Raw genomic sequence first — 24,345 nt, forward strand, 5'->3', positions numbered from 1 at the left:
ATATATATTTTTTTTTTTATTGATTTTTTTTTTACAGAGAGGAAGGGAGAGGGATAGAGAGCCAGAAACATCAATGAGAGAGAAACATTGATCAGCTGCCTCCTGCACGCCGCCCACTGGGGATGTGCCCGCAACCAAGATACATGCCCTTGACAGGAATCGAACCAGGGACCCTTGAGTCCGCAGCCGACGCTCTATCCACTGAGCCAAACCGGTTCTGGCAGGATGGTGGACTTTTTAAGAGTCCCTGCCCCTTTTGTTTTAGGGGTGAGATTATTGCAAATGGACCTATGCTAGTTCAGTGTATACAGCTCATAGGTCATTTTGGGTAGGTAAAAGGGGGCACCAAAGAGGGAGGAGTGAAACAGCTTCTTTTCAAGACCCAATTCTGCCACATGTGCAGACATTTAGCAAGGAGGCCCAAGTGATTGACAGACTGCTTTGCGGGAGGAAGTCCCAGTTCTCTGTTCTTGTGAAGGTGCTTGGACGGCACCTACAGGAATTGTTCACTTTGAGCTGACACCGTGCCAGAGGCAGGGATCTGTGCCCTGTTAGCATCATGCAAAAAAGAAACCCTTCTACTAGTAAACAAAGGCTGGACCCAGGACCATTTCACATGTACGGGTTCTATCCATAAGGATATACGTGTCCTGTTTATACAGTAGTGGCTAGTGTCTCTAATTCAGCCCATCTACATACCCTTGAATACCTTTAATTTTACCAATGAAAACCCCATTTCTAACTCTCATTACACTTATTAACAGGTAACTAGCTTAAGAAACAAAAGCCCGTTATGTGAATGAGCAGAGAATTGGTTGTTGATTTAGCTATAGAGAGTAGATAGGCCTGTAGTAGTCACCTTTGTTTTCTGCTACTTAATGACTCCTGGACTGCATTCATGATAGTGTGTTAGATGACCAGCCCTAGAATTAAGGCTGAAACTCCCAGTGTACAGGTAACGTTACACTGATTCATACCAAATTAAAAAAAATAACTTCAGTGTGATAAAATATACATAAAATTGACCATTTTAAGCGTGCAGCTAACTGACAGTGTTTTGCAACCATCGCCACTCTCCTTTTCTAGAACTGTTTCTTCATCCCAAACAGAAACTCTGTGCCCAATAAATAGTAACTCCCCACCCTCAGCCCCTGGAAACCACCGTTCTATTTTCTGTCTCCGTGAATTTGCCTGTTCTAGGTACCTCATATAAATAAAAAGTCAAAGCACCCACTATGTGTCATACCAAAGCATTTAAAAAGTAAATTATAGCGATTGTTTCAGGACATGCTAGGTTTCTTTCTTGGGCTGTAAGCCAACCCCTCTCCCCTGAAATAGCTTATTTATCTTCAAACTTAGTTCTTGCCACTTTCCCCACAAAAGGAATATCCAGTTGTGAAACCGTGAATTTGTGTAGCCTCCACCACATTGCTGACTGCATGCCCCTTGGCAGTTGCTCAGCCTGGTTCAACCTTGTTTTCTTCTTCCTGGAAGTTGCCTCCAATCTCCATCACTCAGCGAGATGGCAGGCCACCTGGAGGAAGACGCAGTGGCATATGGTAGATTCAGAAAGGAGAACCAAGCAGACTTGCTCCCCAGTAGTCTGTGCCTTCATGCTTTCCTGCTTTCTCTTCTCCCAGAGCTATAGCAGCCGGGGAAGAACATCTGAGGGGGGTCCTGGGACACAGAGCAGCAGCTCTGATTTTCTTGTCTACCTCATGTCCTTGTCTTCTGTTGGGAACCCGATGGAAATCTTGGCAGAAAACCATTCCTCAATAGAAGGTGCCAAAGAGGGAGAAGTAGAAATTCTCTTCAATAGTTTTAGCTTTTCCTTTCATTTTCCCCTCCCCAGACCCCTCCCTCCCCCCCAACACACACACACACACACACACACACACACACACCAACTAAACAAACAAACCAAGCCTTACACAGCAGAGGCATTCCTTTTCTTAGCCCATAGGACCAGGCACTGTAGTGGAGGAAGCCTTCAGCGTTTTCCTGAAGCAACGTTGGGAGACAGCTGCTGATGTGGGTTGAATTTAGAGGCAGGTGGCCTGTGGCCTATTTCTGCCTTTACATTATTTCAGATTCCGCGTTACTGAGTAGAGCAGTCTTCCTTTAAAATTTTAGGTCTCATAGCTTGGCCTCCTGCCTTCTCTGTTGGCATCAGCCAAATGCCTGCTGGCTGCAGGAACATCATTTCACACTTAGTGACTGTATTTATTTTCAAACGTTGGCTATTGACAACTGAAGAGCAATTCCATGAATTGAGACTTAGCAGAAAGCCTCCCCCAGGTTGTGTGAGTTTAACATAATAAACTTCTTATGGTTTAAGGCAGTGGTTCTCAACCTTCCTAATGCCGCGACCCTTGAATACAGTTCCTCATGTTGTGATGACCCCCAATTTCATTGTTACTAATTGAACATAAGTAAAGCATAGTGATTAATCACAAAAACAATATGTAATTATATATGTGTTTTCCGATGGTCGTTGGACCCCCAAATGGGTCGCGACCCACAGGTTGAGAACCGCTGGTTTAAGGTCTTAATTCAGACTTCATCTAGGCTTTTCTTCTCTCCATTGCCTGATTAGCGGGGAGCTTCCCAAGGCCTCTTACGGGATAAGGGAGATCTGTCCCGGGGGGCTGTGAGGTCTTGCCTGGGAACAGTGGTGAAGGTGACCAAGCTCAGCCCTTAGTTTGGCAGGCCTGTCTAAGAATCGTGGGCATGCTAAAGAATGTCAGCCAGTGTCGGGCACTTGGTTTCAAGGTAGGTTCCATCTGTTGAAGAGATCCTGAGTTATGAAACACTGATAGTGTAACTTCTTATGGTGGCACTTTATCGTTGAGGTGAAATAGAGGTTGGAAGGACCTCCCTGGCCACATTTGGGAAGGAGATGCAGAATGTGCTAAACAGGCAACTTTATTTTTGAGCAAAATTTAGAAGCAGTGTTTCATATATGCATGGATGATCTGGTCTGTGAATGATTTGTTGATTATTCTATTTGATGGTTCATCTTTGATGCCGTCTTTTATTTAAACAGAAGTGGGAGGGGCATTTTTTATTTTTTTCCTTTGGAGAAATTTGTAAGGCCCTTTATGGATCTAAGGGAAAATTGTCTCCCTCTTTAATTAGGACTATTCCATTTTGGGGATTCTCTTTCCTAGTAGATGGCTTGTGGGAGGATAATTGCAGAAGCCAATGAGGAAGGTCCTCTCTGTCCCTGCCTTAGTGTAGGCAAGGGGCCAGTATGGGACCCAAGTTAAGTCAATTAGGTATTTTCTGCCAGGACCTGGACTCAAGGAGGTGATGGAGGGATGAGATAGTGATGGTGACCCATCTCATCAGAGTCCGTCTGTTCTGGTTCTGAGATGGTGGTGGTTCTTTGTACTTCTTAGGTCTCTGGAGTCAGGTGGTTCCCAGCCCCAATTAATTCTGAAAACCTCTGTGCCTCTCCCATAATCCCCTTCAGCTAGTTAGCTAAAGCCAATTCGTATTATAACTTAGAAGTCCACAGAAACAATTTATATGTTATATTTTTATCTCTTTATGTCAGATTTCAGTTTTCAACACATCCAGAAGTAAGCTTATTGATATTTTGGTTGATATTTTTTGAGCCATTAGAGGGTAACTTTTATAATTGCTTAGAAGTCCCTGCTTTCAACTCGCCACCTTGCCATACAGGCTTGTCAAGGAAAGTGGGGGTTTCTGGATGCCTTTGAAAGTCAGCAGTGGAGCCGCCCACATCTTGTTTAAAACAGATTTTCCATTAGGAAGTTCTTTGAATCCAAGTGGGAGACTGAGTCCTTTTCTGGTTAAGGTCATAAGACATAACCAGTTAGTTGAATACCTGTCACACCTGCATCATCCTGACCTGAACTTTTCGTCTTTACCTTGTACACTCAACTAGGTTCTCTAAAGCATCTATGATGTGGAAGAACTTGGATTGCTTTCTAGAGTCAGCTATTCAGATATATTGCTGAATAGGGACAAAAGGCATAGTTTTTATTATGTCTGGAATAGCTTTTACCTCTGCTGACGGAGTTTGAGGGCTGTTGTTTACGAACTGTCTTTCACTTCTAACAAAATAGTCACCCCTTTTGTAGAGTATCCTTCATTGCCAGATCCCACCAAAGTTGGCATCCTGACCTTTTCCCCAAAACTGTAGGGTCCCAGTTTTCTCCCTTTGAACCTATTTGTCATAGCTGTGATGGATGAACTGCTGAAGCAGACTACTTATTTGCCCCCAGACCTTTTTCTTTGTGGGACTATGTTTTCTTACTTTATTGAGCTGGATTTTAGTTCTTTTTTTTTTTAATTGAATTTTTGGGGTGACATCTTCTACTAGTCTCTTATATAAAAGGCCCATGGCCGTCACGCCCAAATGAGCAGCAGCTCTTGCGGTGGGCGGGGCTGGCCTGCGAACTAGCAGCGGAGGGCTACAAGCGGCGGAGGGCAGGGCAGTGACCTATGAGTGGCGATGGTCGGGGAGGCCAGCTGAGGCAAGCGGAAGCGAGCTACTCGTGCACGATTTCGTGCACATTGGGCCTCTAGTCTCTATATATATATCTATATATCTATATATATCTATATAAATCTATATATATATATATATATATATATATATATATATATATGGAATATGCTAATTAGCCAAACGTCACGACCTCTTAGGAGGAGGCTTCATCACGACTGCTCAGGAGGAGCTGTGTGCTGCCTCCGCCCCAGCGGCTGCGGGGGAGCTGGGGCTGGGGGCGGGCCAGAGTGGAGACACAATACCCAGAGAGGCTGGGCCTGGGGGCGGGCTGGAGTGGAGACACAACACACAGGAGCGCCTGCCCCCACCCCAGCCGACACAACGAGGCTGCGGGGGCTACGCGGGTCAGGCACGGGTCCCAGCCCCCCATGGGTTGCCTCCTCGCATAAAAGCCTAAGCGACTGGTCGCTATGATGTGCAATGACCACCAGGGGGCACTCAGCTTGGACAGATGAAAGAGAAACAGGCGATTTAGTCTATGAAAGATCACAAGCAGGTGGGGCTGAGCTGCAGTTTGCATTGGGAGGCCAGGCCATTGGCCCAAATTCCGCTGCTCCCCAGGCACTGGTCCAGAGGCGTGGTGCCCCCGACCCCCATCAGCCCCTCTGGCCATGTCCTTCCGGGCAGCCAGGACCAAGGGATGGAAGGAGGGAAAAAAGAGGCCATGAACTCCTTCCCTAGTGCCCACCTCCTCCTATCATACTGCAGCCACCCCAGGACTTGCAGGATGGTGCGCAAAGTGGGCGGCCTCTCCATGCAGCTACTGCAACTTCCCAGTCCACCCCAAGGGCCCCTCAGGCACTCACCCCACAAGCCTCATTGTGCACCCCTAGCGAGGCCGAGGAAGCTCCGCCCTAGGGACCCACTTCTCCATAGCTGGGTGCAGCAGACCAGGAGATGCGAGGGACAGTGGAGGAAGACGGGGGGCAGACGCTCAGCTGACCTGGATGAGCGGGGCTGGGCTGAGCGGGAGCGGCTCCTCCCCAGCTGCCTGCTGCTTCAAGCACTATTACATCCCTCGGGGGATGTTGGAGGCTGGTTTCAGTCCGATCCCCAAGGGACCTCACCAGTGCACAAATCTGTGCACCAGGCCTCTAGTTGGATGATAAAATTAGATAGGTTTCAGGTGTATAGTTCTATAATACATCATCTGTAGGTTGTATTGTGTGTTTACCACCCAAAGTCAAGTCTCCTTCCATCACCATTTATCTCCCCTATACCCTCTTCTACCTCACCTCACTCCCTTTCCCGCTGGTACCCCCAGACTTTTAGCTTTGAGGAAAACAAAAGCTATTGGTAAAGGAGTTTGTCTATGCTTTGAGAGGTGTGTATGTAGATATGTGTATTTTGAAAATAAAGTCACTTGTCTTTCAAATAGTTGATTCATTTGATTCACATTGTAAGTATTAGGGGAAACGAAAGTTCTGATATACTTATGCAAAGAAATGAGGAACAATGAGGAATATTGATTTTCCCTCCCAAGTAATAATATCTTGTGACATCTCCCTCATTTTATTATGTTTTACTGTCGCTACTTTCATTGAGTGTGACCGAGAACAACCTGGAGAATGTCTGAGAGGACTAGCAGCAGTGGCGTCTTCTGTGATACCCAGTAGGTCCTTCTGGGTGTTTTATCTCTAGTTTTTAATCTTCAGAGGTCAGTAATACTGTGACTCCGGTCACGTGTAGCAGCTTATGAGAGCCATATATACCTTGTGCGAAGACAGGCTTCTTGTGAATGACCCACATTTATTTCTTCTGCTACTTAGTCATCATTTAATTAAAACCTTTGGTGTCTAGTCACATGGGGTCATAGGTATGGTTGGAGGCGTTAAATTTCTGTGTCTTATGGAATCAGTGAAATACATCATCAGCATCAGTTGTTTTTTTTGGGGGGGGGGCAGTCTTCAGTTCTCTTTGTAAAGATCAAATTCTGATTTTACCTTTATTTATAGTCTTTTGGTTTCTAACTAATCACTGAGGAAGAATCATAGCTGTAATTGTAAGAATATCCAGTCAATTTTATGTGCTTACCTTGCACCCTGTTTAGCTACTTAGGTAAGCTTAAAGGATCAGAACGGGCTATCTGGTCAAGTAGCTTCAAGTAAAAACATGGTGTAGGGGTGGGGAGAGGGATGGCCTGGCCAGGATATCAGCAGGTTTCAGGAGATGATACAGAAAATCTTGGAACTACACCTTAATTAGGCTGTGGATTCTGCATTAGGAAAACAACATTCCTATGGAGATTGTAAAAATCTAATTTAGCTCCTGGTCACAGTGTGTGTGTGTGTGTGTGTGTGTGTGTGTGTATCCTGCTTGAGGAAAACTAGATTGGTGATCTAGGTATAAATGGAATACCTTAATGATGTTGGTGTGTATTAGGAGAACTAGAATTAGCACCAACTTCATAGGTTGCAGTTGTTATATTTGGGAATAGGGCTTAGCTAGTGAGTGACCTGGAAGCATAAGATTTTTCAAGTTTTCCCCAAATAAAGCAGATTAGTTTGCAGTATATAACTCTTTAGTTCCCTGCTACTTTATAAATAGCAAGGAAGAAATTGTCAGCAGCAAAATAGGAACACTCCTTGACACTAAAGGCTATTGGATATTGGAATGAGCTGAAAGACTAATGTTCAGTGAGATCTTCATTTGAGTGGTGTACTTGTCATTGAGGACCTAGCGTTTTGTATAGCTTTTTACAGCATAGCAAGCATAGCAAGCTCTAGTTGCATAGGTCTGACTTTATTTTTGAAACAAGGGAGATGGTGGAGAGACAGAGAGAGCATCTTTAGCCCACCTCTTTCTGTAGAATCACTAGAGGCCTGGTGGTGTCCCTGTACCCTGGCCTGTACCCTCTCCAATCTGGGGCATCCCTCTCACAATCCTGGACCGCTGGCTCCTAACCACTTGCCTGTCTGCCTGCCCGCCTGATCGCCCCAACAGCCTCTATCAGCCTGATCGCCACCTAACTGCTCCCCTGCCGGCCTGATGGCCCCAACTGCCCTCCGCTGCCAGCCTGATGGCCCCCAACTGCCCTGCCAGCCTGATGGTTCCCAACTGCCCTCCCCTGCCAGCCTGATCACCCCCAACCTCCTCTGCCTCAGCCACCACCACCGTGGCTTTGTCTGGAAGGAAGTCGGACGTCCGGAAGATGGCCAGTCACCCGGTCTAATTAGCATATTTCCCTTTTATTAGTATAGATTTAACAGATCGTACATAAGACTGGCTAGCAGAAGCCTTAAACACTTCTAGTCATCTCCTTTTCTTTAGGAGACACTTTGTGGCCAAAAGATAGATTCTTCCGAATGAAACACCTTTTGCCACCTCTCTTTCCCCAGATCCTGAAATGTGTTTGCAGAGTTGCCATGTAATATGGCCCCAAGAGCTGAGAAGCTCTGTCTATAGAAGTTACTTCCCACATCACATACTCCTTATAATTAATTATTTAGTCTGGTGCTGTGAACACACAGCCCCTTCCCCAAGAGTGAGCCTCAGCTGTGTGACTAAGCAAGTAAGTAATCACGTAACTTCAGTCACGAAAGAGCATCTTTAAAAAAGTTCTTAAGGTGGGGAGCTCTTTCTTGAATAAGATTCTTTTTACTCCACCCTGTTGTTGTTATAGGCTCATGGGTACTTAAGGTGATAAAATGGTAATAAATTAAGAAGATTATTTTTATGTTTAGATTTTTCCCGTTTCATGGGGGGAAATGTATCCAGAGGTCGCATCAGTGGCCCGCTGTACTAGGTTGTGGAGGACATGATTTGAACATTTCATTTTTAATAACATACTCTTCAGTCAGTGAAAGAGAAGTCCCAGCACTGCTCTGGGTGGGTGTGATGGTGCATTTACTGAGACCTGATGTGGCCAGTGCCTCATCGCTTTTGTGTGCTAATGAGTCATTGTCTAGGCAGAATTTTTTAAGCATTTGCTGCTGCTTAATCAAAGTGTTTACGTGAATTTCAAATTGGGAGGATTTCAACAGCTAATCTTTCCAACTTTTAAACTAGGCGATTTTGCACGAAATGCTCCTGTGTGATATGAATGTGGCAATCCTAAGAGCTAGACCATTTTGCATTTCTCTCTCGAAGCCATCTGTTAATTGGTGGGCAAATTGCCTTGTGGTCTCAGAGTGGTTTGCTGTCACATAGCTGTCCCTTTATAAAAACAGAATGGATGTTTATTTCTGTCAGGGTACCTCTTTGACTTAATTTGTAACCATGGTTCCCATCTGACCCACAGCCTTTAAACTTTCACCGTGTACAGCTCGGCTTCCTCTCTAGATGGTGCTCCTTTGGGATCCTTTCCCTTTTACTGCTTCAGAGAAGGCTTCCTTGAGGCCCTGGAAGCTGTGTCTGCAATATTTAAATAGGTTTCTTTTATCGTCAGCATTTATACCCTAACCTGCCCAAACACAATGGGTCTGTTTGGGGATTTCTCCTACGAATAAAAAGCAGTGCTTTTGTGTGCCTATTTTAAATTGAGAGGGTGGGGGGGGGGGACATGTTCCTTATACTCTCTTGAAAATGTAACTGCCTTTTCTTTATTAAATATAAACCAAACACAATGTTCTGTACAAAGAGAAGGAAAATCACATGTTATTTATACCTGATTCTTTGTGTCGGCTGGGACAGTGGATGTCCTCTGGAATGTTACCTCCTTTGTCTTTGCTAAAAATACCACTCATTTTAATTATGGTCTTTCTTTTTGGAGTAAAATGAACTACAGTGGAGAGTCGTGCCAGGTGGGAGCCTTATAACGTACATGGAGGATGCTTTATTAGCGATACAGATAGGAAGGTGAAAATAATCCATCTGCTTTTACTTTATTTGAAACTTTTTTTGTTTTTTTCTGATGATACGATGCTCTCCACATTTTATGAATGACCTAGTCTTCCTCTCTCTTTTTCTGTTTTGACTTGGTATTGCCATATTATATGTGAAGGACTTATATTATGTGTATGCATTCAGAAATCATATGTAATCTTGTGATTGCTGCACAAAATGTCAAAATAAGGTTTGTTAACATTTGGAATGTTAGCAGCTTAACCATGGGACTAAAAGGATTCAAGTACACAGGTTTTTGCAGCTATATAAAAACTTTTCCTGGGCAGTTGTCTTGGGCTTTACCTTCTTGGTGGCTGGGGTTATTACCCATACCTGTTAGATGCATAGAGAATACATATTTGAGAGACTGTTGGGTTGGTGCTCTGGATTAATCTCTGGGTATTAACCTAAGGTTCAAAGGGTTCCTTGCCCTCTTATTTCTCTTACAAAGGTGTGAAGTTATCATGCCAAGGGAGTGCAGATCCTGGGGCATTGAGGGTTGCCTTTGATTCCAATCCTGGCTCTGATTCTGGAAATGCTCACTGAAGGGGAAAAAGTACTGGGCCCGGAAGTTCATTTTTGGGGGAAAGGGAACTTGGATTGAGTTAATTCTTATTCTAAGCTAAGAGTGAATTTGGCACAGGCTCAGAGAACACCATGAGCAAAAAGGTTTTGTGTGCCTTGGATAGAAGATTTGGGCTGTGGTTTGCCAGATGAGAGGTTAGCCATTTAGGGTGGGGGCAGTTTGTAGGGATTTGTGAAAGAGATTGTGGGTTTCATCCTTAAGTTTTGTTTTTGGAGCTCCTGGGGACTTGGTTGGAAGGATTTGGGTCAGGTCTTCTTCCTGGGCCAGCACAGCTTCTTGCTGAATGGTCTCCTTGATCCTAGACCTGCATCTCCCCTGTGGCCCCGGCCACCACAGTATCTTCCCTAGGTCTGTTCTCATTGCGCCTCCCTGTGTGATGCATCCTGCAGTACGACCACCACTCACCTTCCCGTGGGGCACTCCGTTTTCAGGGTGAGCATCTGCTTCCTCACATCAGCTCAGACCACTTGCAAAGAGAAAGCGAATCTTTGGTGTGACCATCTCTGTACTTCCCTACGGATTAGCTCTTCTCCAGAAACCAGCTTCCTTAATTAGGCTGTCAAGAAACCCCTGCATTTTATCCCTGTTTCAACCAGCTAAAGAATTCTCTTTTCAAGTTTGTTCTGGTTACATGTGACGCCCACTGCTTAATCATAGGTATTCCATGTTCATTAGGTGGCCCACATCTCCCTTATTGACTGTCATGCTTTAAATTTCTGAGCCTCGGATCTTAGAGGGCAGAAACCATGTGGTACCGATCCCACCTGCTTTTCTACAGCGATGGAGCCACCCTCTGCCTAGGAAAGCATTTTAGTGCAATCTGCCGACGAGAGAAGTGTCTTGTGTGGGAGACGATTTTGGCAGTGGCAAACATGTTTGGCTTTAGCCATAAGGATTGCTTTCTGAGTTTCTGGAAAAGGAGTATGTAAATCAAATCCTATTTTAAATGAATCTTTTTATAATGTGGATATCTCTATCTGTTTTGTAATGATAGAGTTGTTTTGAGAGTTTAAGTGATCTGTGTACCTGCAGGATGCTATTCTTTTTCTTTTATACATAGTATCTTGATGGATTGAGAAAGAATGTTGAATTTCTAGTCAGTAGATTACATGACAAGTAACCAGAACAAATGCAGGTATAGTTGGAGTTTATGATGAATATCCTGGTTGCAAAGTTATGAATTTTGGGCGCACAGGTCTCTGCCTCAAAATAATTCCCAAACTTGGCCAAAGGCAGTGAAGTGTATGCCAGAAAGACCAAAGTGGGAAAGGTCAATTTTGATTTTAAAACCTACCTACCTCTTACCAGCTAATTTTGTGCCTTTGAGCAAGTTAATCAGTATCTAGACCTCCATATTTATATCTGTAAAATGGGTACAGATGTATCTACACAAAGTGTTGTGAGAATTAAATGTGATAACTGTATGTCATATAAAGCTCTTGAGTTGCTTGGTAGCAGTTTATAATTAAGCAGCGGCAATACATGCTTCCAGAGAGCTAGATATAAGCATTTATGGAAACAGACTTTTCCCAGACGTAGGGAGCATTTCAGATGGGAAGGTTTTGGCTGGTGAATCTTTTAACTTTTGAATGAGAGAGGTATCGTTTTTAAAAAACACCACAACATTCTATGTTCAAGAAGAAAATTAATCATGTCGAACAAGAATTTTCTTATCATGTGGACCTGGTGGGATTTTTGTAGTCTGACCAATGTTTCCCCATTGTCTGGCCAAAACAGGGAGCTCTCCATCCATAGTGGTTTCAGGACTGACACGGTTTCAGAAAGGGCACTGAGCTCATTATAGAGCTGAGGGTGTTTAATTTTTTTTCTTGCAATGTCTGAGGAAAAATGATCTCTTACACAGAGAGAAAAACACATTAAGAAGCCATGCTGCTTTTTGATGGACTGCTTACTGGTTTCCGTGTGTGTGTGTGTGTGTGTGTGTGTCTAGATTGGCACCAGCTGGCAGGGTAAGCAACAGCAGATGCCCTTTTTACTACTGCACTTGCTAACTGGTTTCTTTCTTTACCACAATAATCTTTTTGCGGGATAGAGTTCGTTTGCCCTCATCTCAAATGATATTTACTTGAGCAACTCCATCGCCTTTTTTTTTTTTTAATATATTGATTGATTTTTTACAGGGAGAGAAAGGGAGAAGGATAGAGTGGGAGAAGGATAGAGTTAGAAACATCGATGAGAGAAACATCGATCAGCTGCCTCCTGCACACTCCCTACTGGGGATGTGCCCGCAACTAAGGTACATGCCCTTGTCTGGAATCGAACCTGGGACCCTTCAGTCCGCAGGCCGATGCTCTATCCACTGAGCCAAACCGGTCAGGGCTCCATCGCCTTTTCAGTAAGCACAAGGTAAAGCAAGTCATGCAAACTCCCCCTCCCTTTGCGGTGAGGGGGCGGGGGCGTGCGGCGTGGAATCTGTATAGAGTTGATTATAGTTAACAAAGGAATGAGAATATTGCAGCAGACCCAGGTCTCTCACTGAGAGTAGATTTTGCCTTAGCTCAGAGTTGTTAATGTTGTAACTTTTTTTTTGAACTGTAGAGCCTGACTTTCTGGCCATACTGACAGTTTTTTGGCTTTTGCTCTCATCACGGGGGCAGTTCCAGTGTTTGAAGGTGGAAGTGCTGATTTTTCTTTTAGAGCAACTACCTAAATCACTAAGTAATGAGAACTGGCTTTTGTCTTAACAGCGGTGTTAAGATGCTACAATAAGTCACTCACTTTTCTCTCCAGCTAGAGAGCCTGTTAAGTTTAAGTCTTATCCTAGGATGTGCATTCCAGATAAATTGGTTTGTTTTCCCACTTGAGATAAAGAGTATTTTTCCCAGTCTTCCTGGTCTTGGATACAAGACATCTTAGTACCCAGGTGCAGGATGGAGGACTTAGACTCTAAGTCTTAGAGGGTTTAATATGCCGTTGCTGTGCTCCACAGCTCAAGACTGAATTGTGTGGGAGTTCTTAATGTTTCCTGAAATTGTGATGTATTAAGAGCCCACAGTTTCGCCAACTTAAGCAAGGTCACGCTGCATTGCCAGCAGATTCATAATTACTGGGACTGGCGCTTTAGGAAAATAGACCTCTACCAGTTACATAATCTGAGGACAGATATGGCCATTAAAATGAACCAGAAAAGAAAATACCCTGGTGCCCAGGTCATTACCTGCTCCCTCTAGAATTAGGCCGCTTAGGGGATATTTACCAAATGATCACTATTGACAACTTCGATTTCAGCAGACAGGTTCCAATCTAAACATTTCTAGGTTACATCTCCAAGTCTCTGTGAAGTCCTGAAAAGCGCGTTAAAATCTTGGGGCCGTTTTGTCGGGGGCCAGCTTGATCAGCATTTGGGTGGAAAAGGCTGCGGAGGGAGCCATCTGTTCTGTGTTATTCGAGTGTCTAGGTTGAATTCTCCAGCCTCGTGCTAATCCCCGGTGATGATCTCTGGGGAGCTGGTCGGAGTGCTCCAAGCCTTCAGGGAGGCTGGCTTGGTCTGCAGTGAGCATCCCACCGGTCTCCCACCCCACCATTGGACCTCTCATTAGAGGGCGGCCAGGAGGACCCCTTTCATTTGACCTGCGTGCATCAGACTGTTTAACTGGGGGACCTGCTGTCAGGAATTAACATTCGGAGAGGAACGTGGCTAGAGAAGATTGCGCCCCTCTGTTGTTCTAAGATTCCCTCAAACCTTTCCCCTCACATGCGGTACCTGCACGGTTTTGTTACACATCAGATAGAAGATGTTCAAAAGCTCCTTTGTCAAGTCTGGTGTACGTTGCTTTGGTGCCAGAGTTGCAGTGCACAGCCTGTCTGAACAGACACATGTAATGAGTGCCCAAGAACAGAAAGTCCATCTGAAAAATACAGCACATTTGCAGCTTTGTTGTATGTTTGGGGAGGAAAAAGGAAGGGTATTAAAATGAGGGAAAGCAGTGGGTGTGTATTTAAAAATCAACATACACCTTGTAGTGAAAAGTTGCTTTTCTAAATCCAGTTATTGGCTTACTTTTTTTTTTTTTAATGTTAAGGGAGGCAGTTTCATTTGGGGGCTGTTTCGGGAGATAGTTTAAATTTTTCTCCCCCCCCCCCCCCACCAAGTGTTACATTATTAGTCCTTCGGTTGCAAATACTCTTGCTTGTCAGAGAGGACCCTACCATAGTGACCTGTTCCTGCTAACTGTGGGATTTAAAAAAGATTCATGCTGCTTTTTTGTCCTTTCTTATTTCATAATACATTACTACTGCTCTAAATGAAATAATAGATACACATCAATCAGTGTAGTCACCTTTAAATGTTGATTCACCTACCCGGTTTTTACAGAATTCACTCTGCATTTTATTTGACTTGTACTTGAATAGTCTCGGCAGACTTAATTATATTAGCGAGAAAGCACTTTCAACAAAATTATATGCTGACATGCCATAATTCATACTTACAGATTTGTGAAACAGATTTATGTAAATCTATCAAATTACTCGAGATGACATTATTTTTTTTAAATTGGGACTTGATTTAAGTGGTATTTGTAGAAAATTTTCATGTGAAAATTTTTACAGGGATTATTTAAAAATATCTCTCCCATCACTCCCTCATAAAGTCAGAATACGGTAACATTTGAGCATCTTGTCTTCCTTTGTTCTGTCATCCATCTGGTACAATGTAGGGACATGGGGAGCATGTTTATAAGGGCATCTCTCTTCTTCACCATAAGCTCCTGGAAGGCAGATGGCTGTTTCTTCGTTTGTTCCTTGTTCGTTAGCTCGCTTGTTCATTCGTTCATTTTTTTCCATTCAGTGACCATGTAGTTAATAATCTGTGGTGGGGTCTTCTGAGCTCAACAGTCTAAAGGGGAGGCATCCAGATTGACCCGATACCCATCTATGTACTAAGATAAAAGGATAATGTAAGGACTGGGGAAGGACTAGGGGGATCATGGAACACGGTGTATTAGAGTGGGACAAATTGGGGTAGGTAATGGTCTCAGAGAAAGTCCCAGAGGACGCACGGGAGTTGGCAGTTTGAGATGTCCTGTTCCAGGCGCAGGACAATGGAATGTGCACTTTAGGGAATATGTGTCGGAGCGGTGAACGTAATCAGGAAGACGACGATGACCTTGGAGACCAGAGCACAGTCAGATTGGTCTTTTAGAGAGATCACCAGACGACATTGTGATGGAGGAGGACTGGTTTTGAAGTTAACAGGAGTCTAGGAAAGGCATGCTGGGGACAGGGTATTGTAGCAGTTCTCCAAATAAGACATGAGGACCTGTGCTGAGGCAGAGGGGAGGGCGGAGGGACAGATTGAGCTGGGAGACCTGGCAGGAGGTGATACCTGTCTGGTAGAACAGGCCCTGAAATACGTCAGCTTGCACAGCTTCCCTGTTAGACTTCAAGCTATTTCCTTCAAGTCTTAGACCAAATGCGACCTTCAGGATGAGACCCACTCTGACCACTGTGTTTAAATAGCAGCCCTGGCCCCTTCGACCCCCACTCCCCACACTCTCACCTCTCTGCTTCCTTTTCCTTCCTTAGCTCTTATTTTCTTCATGGTAGATATTTCTTTTGTCCCTTCTACCAGGATATAAGTTTTATGAAGAGGAATTTTTTGTCTCTTTGCTGTAAACTCAGGGACTGCCAAAAAGTAGACTTTCTGTAATTGTTGAGCAAATGAATGCTAAATGTTGCTGAAAAATAATGTAGTATGACCTTCTTTTTAAATACAGAATTTTATTTTTTACAATTCCATGTTGAGAAGGTTCTCACTTAATATTGGTTGGATAAAATTAAATTAATGTGCCAGGCTTATAATCAAGAATTATGGCGGTCTATTGCCTTTACCTTTAAACCTGAGGGGACAATTCTGTACAGTGGTAGTAATTTGAAGTAGAAAAGACTAAATAAAGTGACCTTTGAATTAAATGGGTCCAGAAGATTGTGTATTTTTAATTAAAATATGCAATTAAAATTTTAATTAAAGTGTGCCATTAAAAGCAGTGTAGGTGGCAAGGGAATGCTGCTGGTTTGAATTATGCACAGTTTGGCATAAATCGGAGTTTACTGTGTTTGCCACCAGCACTTTGTCACTACATGGATCCTCTTCCTGCTTTGCCCTTCCTGCTCTCACCCCCACGTGGCTCTCACCAGGCCCCGGTCCCATTCAGAGGCCTGTGAGAGTCTCCGCTCTGCGCTTTAGATTACTTGACCTTGGTTCTAAGCAGCCTGTCTGTAACCGTTTTCTTTTTGCCAAGCACAGTTTATAAGCGAGTTTCGTCTCTTGGGAAGAAGAGATCCTTTATTGTGGCACATGTATTAGATTAAAAGAGAGGAAGCGAAACAAAGGCACTCACGCACACAGTGTACATAATACATGTGCTGAAGTGCATGTCGACCTGGAGTTCCCAGTACTGTGTGAAGGTCTTAGGCTGTATGACTCTTCACATAGCTTGCTCCATAGCGAAGTCCCTGCCGTGGCTGTCGGGGCCAAGTCTTGGTTTAATGGTTCCAAGATTCCTAATAGTCTGCGACTCTAGGTAGTTTGTGGGGACAAGTAGTGCCCACCTCATTCTTGATGTTCAGTTACCAGAAGGCATTGTTTTTTGGTTTCTAAAGCCAGGCAGGATATGGATGGATGGATATATATATATATATATATATATATATATATATATATTTTAAGTCTGTGTGTATGTGTCTGTCTGTGTGTGTGTGTGTGTGAGAGAGAGCGCGCGCGCATGCCTTAGTTTTGTCATTTTGTTCAAAATTTTCTTTTAATCATATTGATTTCCATAATGGCTATATTTGGAATTTAAATGTAGAGCTTCATAAATTTTTTAAAGAAATGATTCTTGGTTTTGGGATTGTCAATATGCACATTCTAAATTCAGAATGATTTGAAAAGTAGATTTGGGTGCTATGGGTAAACGAGGCTTGGCTTGCAAGCCTTCCCTGGTGGTTTATGACTGTTACTAGCTGATGAATATAAGAGCGGGGAAAAGTAGATCCAGGCTATATATTTTTTATTGACGTTTGACTTGACATAGTTTTTTTTTATATTTTATTGTTTTTTTACAGAGAGGAAGGGAGAGGGATAGAGAGTTAGAAACATCGATGAGAGAGAAACATTGATCAGCTGCTTCCTGCACACCCCCTTCTGGGGATGTACCCGCAACCAAGGTACATGCCCTTGACCAGAACCGAACCTGGGACCCTTCAGTCTGCAGGCTGACGCTCTATCCACTGAGCCAAACCAGTCAGGGCTTGATATAGTTTTATTTTTAAAAAATCTGCACTCACTTATAATAACCTGAAATAGGCACTATATAAGATACAATTTACTTTGTCATAGGAATTAATAACAGTAGAGTAATTCATATATAGGGAAACTGATATTTGTATAAGAATTATAGGAATTTGAAAAACAGTGGGCCACTATCGAAAAACATTTTTTTTTGCTAACAGAGCCCTGTTAGAAAATGCCTGCCTGTTATACATGGTACTTCAGGCGTATTAAAGATGTTCTGGGCTCAGATATAAACTAGTTCGAATTGAGTGGAGAAGAATATAGCATTTGAGGGTCATGGATTCAAGTCCTGACCACAGCTTCCTACCTGCTTTTTTAGTTTGAAGAAGCTGATTGACCTTGCCTACCTTCAGATATCATTTCTACCTGCAGGAGAAGAATGAGTACCTCACATGATTAATGTGAGACTAAATTTAAATAGTAAAACGTGATATAGCTGAAAGGTGAGAATGGGAGAGTCTTGCCTATCTTGGTATTATCTGTGATATTTTAATTTATTTTAAACATCTAATAAATATTGGCTGAGTTGGCTAACTCACTTTAAAAAGAAAACCTGGGAGGTTCCTAACTCCTTTGTGTTCCAGTGCCAACATTTTAATGCATCGAGGAGAGTGTAGTTAGGAATGCAGCCTTTTAGCAGCAGATACACCCTTTCAGGTTAGTTTGCTTGGGCTCATAGTAATAGCAGTTTGGCTAACTCATCCTTATTATAGCTAGCCATGATTGCTCGAGGGGGTGAGGTCAAAGATCCATTAAATGGATGGGCCATGTGATGGTGAGGTTGATAATACCTTTGGTTAAATACACAACACCATAATGCTTCTCATTTATTCACTTACCAAGCGTTTGAGTGCCCAGTGCGCTGGGAGTGAGAGCTCAGAGGCCAGCCTAGGAGACAGCTAAGCAGGGACGGGCAGGACGGGCTTCTCACCTCACCCAGTGACCCAGCTCCGCAGGCACTGCTGTGCTCAGGAGTGACCTCAGCCGGCCAGGGAACTGTTTCTCTGAAGTGATGGAGAACGTGATGACTTTAGAAGAAGGACATTCACTTATTATCTTAAAAACGCATCTGTAAAAGGCACCCTTCCCTGCAGAGTCCCTTCACATGTCCAGACCACAGCACCCGGCCCTCCTCGGGCCACCAGAAGCCTCATTTGTAGCCCTTGATTCTCTCTCACCATCAAAACTGTGACTCTCAGTGTTGGTCACCAGGATTTATAAAACCTAGTACCAGTGCTTTGTAACAGACCAATAAAATAAACATCTTTGGGACTGGGTCTTGGGACATCAGTTTTTTTTTAAAGCTTCGTAGATTATTTTATTGTGCAACCAGGATTGAGAAAGCACCGTGATTAGAAGCTGCTGAACTGCAGGTGTGAGGGTAGTGCCAGAAGCTAGGAGAAATGGACTCCTAATGCTGGTACAATTGATGATTTGATTTATTTTGTCATAGAAGAGCAGTGTGACCAAAGGACACAGTGTTTGGCTTGCCTTTCTGTTTCCCATCTTCCTGATTTAATGTAATTCATTAATTTATTTGTGAATTTGTCTTTATTGTTGAAAGTAATGCAGATATCCCTTTTCCTCCTCATGGACCCCCTCTACCCTGCAGCCCTTCAGGCCTTCACCAAAGTATTATCTGTGTCCATGCATATACACATAAAAGTTTTTTGGTTGGCCGAACCGGTTTGGCTCAGTGGATAGAGCGTCGGCCTGCGGACTCAAGGGCCCCGGGTTCGATTCCGGTCAAGGGCATGTACCCTGGTTGCAGGCACGTCCCCAGTGGGGGGTGTGCAGGAGGCAGCTGATCGATCTCTCTCATCGATGTTTCTAACTCTCTATCCCTCTCCCTTCTTCTCTGTAAAAAAAATCAATAAAATATATTTAAAAAAAAGTTTTTTGGTTGTATCAAACACCTTAACATAGTAGAAATACGTACTTTTTCCTCACTTTATGTTTTTCTTTTTTTCTTTCTTTTTTGGTCAGTCCTCACCCTAGGATATTTTTTCCATTGATTTTTAGAGAGTGTGGGAGGGAAGGAGGGAGAGGAGGAGGGTGGGGGGACATCAATGTGAGAGAGACACATCAATTGGTTGTCTCCCACATGTGCCCCAAATGGGGCCAGACAATTACATCTGCAACCCAGGTATGCACCCTTGTCTGGGAATCGAACCCGATTCAGTGTGTGGGCTGATACTCTAACCATTGAGCACACCGGCCAGGGCTCCTCACTTTATCTTTCGGCCAGAATAATCTTCCATCCACAGCAGATGTTCTCATCACTGTTGGAGCAACCTCATTGGGTAGGGATTTTTCTTCTCGTTTTAGAAATAAGGAAGTTATGACTCAGGGAGGTTCAGTAGCTGCTTCAGAGTCCCACAGCTGCAAGTGGCACAGCCTGGATTGGAAGTCCTGTGTCTTTCTCCAAAGCCCGTGCTCTTTTCATCATAAACTGCTTCGTTGAGCAGATATTTTTATGTTCAGCCAATTTGAATCCTTCTCAGCAACAGCAGAGCTGAGGCACATTTCCTAAGAAGGCACTCGCCATGCATGCAGTGCACACGTGGTGTTTGTCGAAATAGTATAAAGCTGAGTGCTTAAAAGTACAATGGTTTCACCTGCAAGGTATAGAAAATAGAACCGTGAGTAAAACACAATCTCCATGATTAGTATGAGAGGAAATGGTGAACTGAGTTAACTCCAGCTGTCCCCTACCCCACCTTTAAAAAAACAAAACAAACAAGAAAAAAACACAATTTGATAAGCGGGCGTAAGTTAGCAATGATTAGGCCAAATAAGGATAGTGGTCTCCACAGTATAACCACAAGTTTTCATGATTATTAGGTACTGTGTTTAGCCTGCCTCCCTACCTTTCCTCACCTCCATCCCTCACTTTCTCCTTCCTCCCCCTCTCTGTCTGTCTTGTTTTCTCTGTAGTTACAAGGAACCACATTAGGGTAACCAGAGTGGCTATCCAAAATTCCAGTATTCATAACCACTAAGGTATCCCTTAAAACAGGGGTGGGGATTCTTACTCCCTCAAGGGCCATTTGATATTTATAACATCATTCCAAGGCCATACGAAATTATCAACTTAAAAATTAGCCTGCTATATTTGGTCAAACATTTAATTAGCTCACCCTTAATGCCTTGGCAGGGCCAGACCAGATGATTTTGTGGGCCTTATAGGGCTGGATGTTCCCCACCCCTGCCTTAAAAGGAAAAAAATCCCTCATCTCTTTATGAAATTGATACAAAGATGATATTTATTTTTAAAATAGTTTTTATTGATTCTAGAGAGAGGGAGGGAGGAAGGGAGCAGGAGAGAGAGACACATCTGTCAGCTGCCTCCTGCATGCCCCCTACTAGGGATCAAGCCCCCGAACTTGTGCCCTGACCCGGAATTGAACCAGCGACCTCTTGGTGCACAGAATGATGTTCAACCAACTGAGCCACACCGGCCGGGGCCAAAGATGGTGTTTAATGCAAAGCATTTGGACCTTACTAGGCATCTCCCAGGAAAACCTATATTAAGTTTTCCTTTCAGTGGACCATGCCTTTTTTTATGCCCGTTTTTGTAGTGCTGCTCACCTTTTCAATCCGAGAAACTTTCCCTTTGAAAAATTGAGGCCTCTAGGATTGGCTTTCCCAACATGTGCATTTCATTGATTCCAACCCCTTGTTATTTCCTACTGTTTTAGAGTTGGGGCATTATTGAGCCAGGGGTGAGAGGGCTCATAGGATAGGGAAAAGACACCATCAAAATACTTATTTGAAGTAACTCTTACTCCAAACATCCTGTTTTGTTATTTTTGTCTGTGCTATTTTTTGCCTTCCCACATGTTCTCATGTGCTTGGGCATCTTTAGTGCAAATCTTTGTGTTCCTATTTCCCTGTATTCCTCATCTAGGCCATCACACCCCTTTTAGGAAATTGGACTCAGTTTATTTGAAGAAGCTTTCCTCTGAAAGAACTGTCTGCATACATACAGCAGTGGGCAAAAGTAGGTTTACCGTTGTGAGTACACAAAACAGAGTTTATTCTTGTATTATTTACTAATTATTTGTATTACAACTGTAAACCTTCTTTTGCCCATGCCTACACACACACACACGCACACACAAACATCACACATATTAACACACACACATACATATGATTTCTCACCATTTTAGACTCTGACATAATTGTACTTGGTAAAGGCTGTAAGTTTGTCAGGGCGCAATGTAGGGAACACCGACAGGTTTTTGGGTGGTGCTTCCTGCCTTCCCATTTTATGGGTAGGAGACAAGCGAAAAAGTCGTGCCCATGGAGCCCACTCCATGTAGATATAAAAAAATCTGGTTTCCAAAGCTGAGTGTTGCCTTACTGTGCACTCCTCCAGCTCAGGCAGGGCCTGTGTGCTGCAACTCTGGGGATGGGTGTTTTTTAAGTGGCACAACTTGCTGAGTTTTTACTGATGTGTAAACGTGCAAACATAGTAGACAGGAGATGAAAAAGATCACGTCTATCTTTCTGAAAGAACTAAAGGGGACTTCTTTTTACTATGGAGAAAATATGCTGGTGTTAATGGCAAGACCATATGCTGGAATGAAAGGGGATCTCTGTCATCAGCATGTAGAACTGATGTATGCCTTTTTCCTTTCTTTCCATTAGGACAGAGCTTGGGATATGGCTTTGTGAACTACATTGACCCCAAGGATGCAGAGAAAGCAATCAACACCCTGAATGGATTGAGACTTCAAACCAAAACAATAAAAGTATGTTGATTTTTTTTTAAATATCTACTTGGAGAACAGAGATTTAAAAAGATTAAGGTCTACTTGTAGTTCTTTCCTTTACTCATTTTGTGCCCACATAGACACTTCTCTGGGGGTTTAGTGGAATTTTTTGTTTTGTTACACGATGGGGAAAGTTTAATTGGGAGTACTTTATGTAATCACTCCTGTATTAACAAAGGGACAGTAGCAACTTTTTAAGACAAGTACCTTATGAAACCTAGTGAATTAAATCTCCTTTCTTTATAGCTAATTACCTGCCATATAATTCGAGGAATCCTTAGGCCTGTTCTTCTAGTAACGGCATACTTGTTCTGTTAAGGGCCAGGTGGCAAATATGTTAAGGTTTATGGGCCACACAGTGTCAGTCACAGCTTCTCAGCTCTGCTCTTGTGGCTTTAGTTCATAGCTACTACGTGAACTCATAGGTGTGGCTGTGATCCTGTAAAACTTTATTTATGGACCCCAATAGGCGAATTTCATGTAATGTTTGTGTGTTGCAAAATAGCTTTTTTATTTTACCCCAATCATTTAAAAATATAAAAACCTTCTATAGTTCATGGTCTATAAAAAGACAGGTGCATGCCGGCCAGCTTCAGTCCTTGGGCTGGAGGTTGGCTCTTATCTAGCAGGTTCAACTTGGCTTTGAGGAGACTGACAAAGAGCACCCACATGCCACACAGGTTATTCCTCCTGTTATATTTTTCTTTTTAAGACACATGGTACATAATTTTGTGGATATTTTTCTGTGGGTTGTGTGTGTGTGTATGTGTAGATTTTTGAAGTTCTTATGTGGATTCTCCCTGGTAAGAAGTTAATCCAATTGGCGGTATAGATTTTTTTCCCCTTTAGAAAATAAAAGGGATGTTGCCTCTGGCAAACTCTTAGTAGAGGAGCCATCGATTTTCCCTCTCCTGCTTGGTGCAGACATTGCCAATCAATCACCGCAGTCTTTCTCCCTGAGTTTGGATGTGGCTCCCAAATATTTTTCAAAATAGTGTTCCAGACAACCTCAATCAATTGACTCGAGTTGGAACCTGTTTTCCACCCTTGATTTAAGAAGTCTGCTCAGATTATAGCCTGAAGTGGTGAGGGGAAGTTAGTCAAGGCTGACTGTGGCATTCATCTTGCTTTAGAGACTTGTCTAGGAGATTTCTGCTCATTTCTTCAGGCATCTGGAAACGCAGTGTCATCTTTGTGCTTAAAAGTGGCTTCTCTTAGAATTGTCAGTTAAAGTACTTCATTAGCCCTGGGAAGTTTTGTCACCTCATTCTTTATATTTATTGGCCCATAGAAAAAAATGCCTCTCAGCTCCTGACTCCTCCAAAGGAAAAGTACATGTGTTGGCCCCCAAATATACTTGGATGTAAGATGTTCAAGAGCTCTACATGTTTCTTGATCAAGAAAATGTCCTATGTATGAAAAGATTCACCCTTGAGTCAGAAAATGAATTGGTTGCTGTTATCAGAATTTGAGGGGGAAAAATTAGATCTCTGATATAGTCTCTGCTCTCCAAGATTTAAGTTTGCTTTGACCTTGGTTTTCCAGTCTAGACTGCTTTTTCTAATTGTTCTTCCTACTCTGCATACTTTCGGTTTGTATCACAGAGATGATCCGCTTAAAAGCACTATTAATGAATAATCAAATGCTCTTATTACAAAAAGATATCCGATATCTGATTATCTTCGGATTGATTTGTGTGTTCTTTATCCTGTTGCACATTTTCACGGGCCTCCCAACTTAATTTATTGCCAGGATTGCTGCTAAGTGATCATAATTTTGAAGTTCTGGGTTGTGGTTAAGAAATTAAGATAGATGGTTGGGATGGCTCATTTCAGGATATACCCTTTTCTCTCTCCCAGAAATAACCACCCTTATTTTATTCTAGTGAGTGAGTTAGTTTGCTCGAAGTCAGTCCTTTGTCACGTTGTCCACAAGAAAGCAGAAATGCAGGGGAAACAGGTCGCCATAGAATTGATTCCAATCTCCTGCAAGAAAACCCTTTGACGACAGCTGCTTCCTCACTGTCCATCGCTGGCCTTCTCTGCAGGGCCCAGCTGGCCTGGGCGGAATACATGGAAGATAGGACAGTCATGCCTTGTGGCTTTTACTCTGTGACATCTGCTACTTCTCTTCTGATTTTCTGAAATGGGGATGGGAGTGGTGGGTAAGCAGCAGGCTACTTCCTTCCCCACCCCCATTTGGTTCCTTCAAAAATATCAGATAACAGCTGGTCTCCTCAGTTTGGCCCAGATTTCTCGAGAGGCAAAGCAGACCATTTTCCAAAACTACATACATAGTA

The 24,345-nt window shown here is 43.2% G+C and overlaps 1 protein-coding gene across 20 annotated transcripts in view; it reads left to right on the forward strand.

The window, feature by feature from the left end:
• The window catches only part of ELAVL2 (ELAV like RNA binding protein 2), a 161,019-nt gene that overhangs the window by 97,734 nt on the left and 38,940 nt on the right, over positions 1-24,345 (forward strand). For all 20 annotated transcript variants that reach the window (XM_023762990.1, XM_023762993.1, XM_023762994.1 and 17 more), the window contains one exon: positions 21,922-22,025. In XM_023762990.1, coding sequence (XP_023618758.1) covers positions 21,922-22,025 — 104 coding nt within the window. The remainder of the gene's footprint in view (positions 1-21,921; positions 22,026-24,345) is intronic.

The sequence above is a fragment of the Myotis lucifugus genome, unplaced genomic scaffold, assembly GCF_000147115.1.
Source record: "Myotis lucifugus unplaced genomic scaffold, Myoluc2.0 scaffold_271, whole genome shotgun sequence".
NCBI classification, from domain to species: domain Eukaryota; kingdom Metazoa; phylum Chordata; class Mammalia; order Chiroptera; family Vespertilionidae; genus Myotis; species Myotis lucifugus.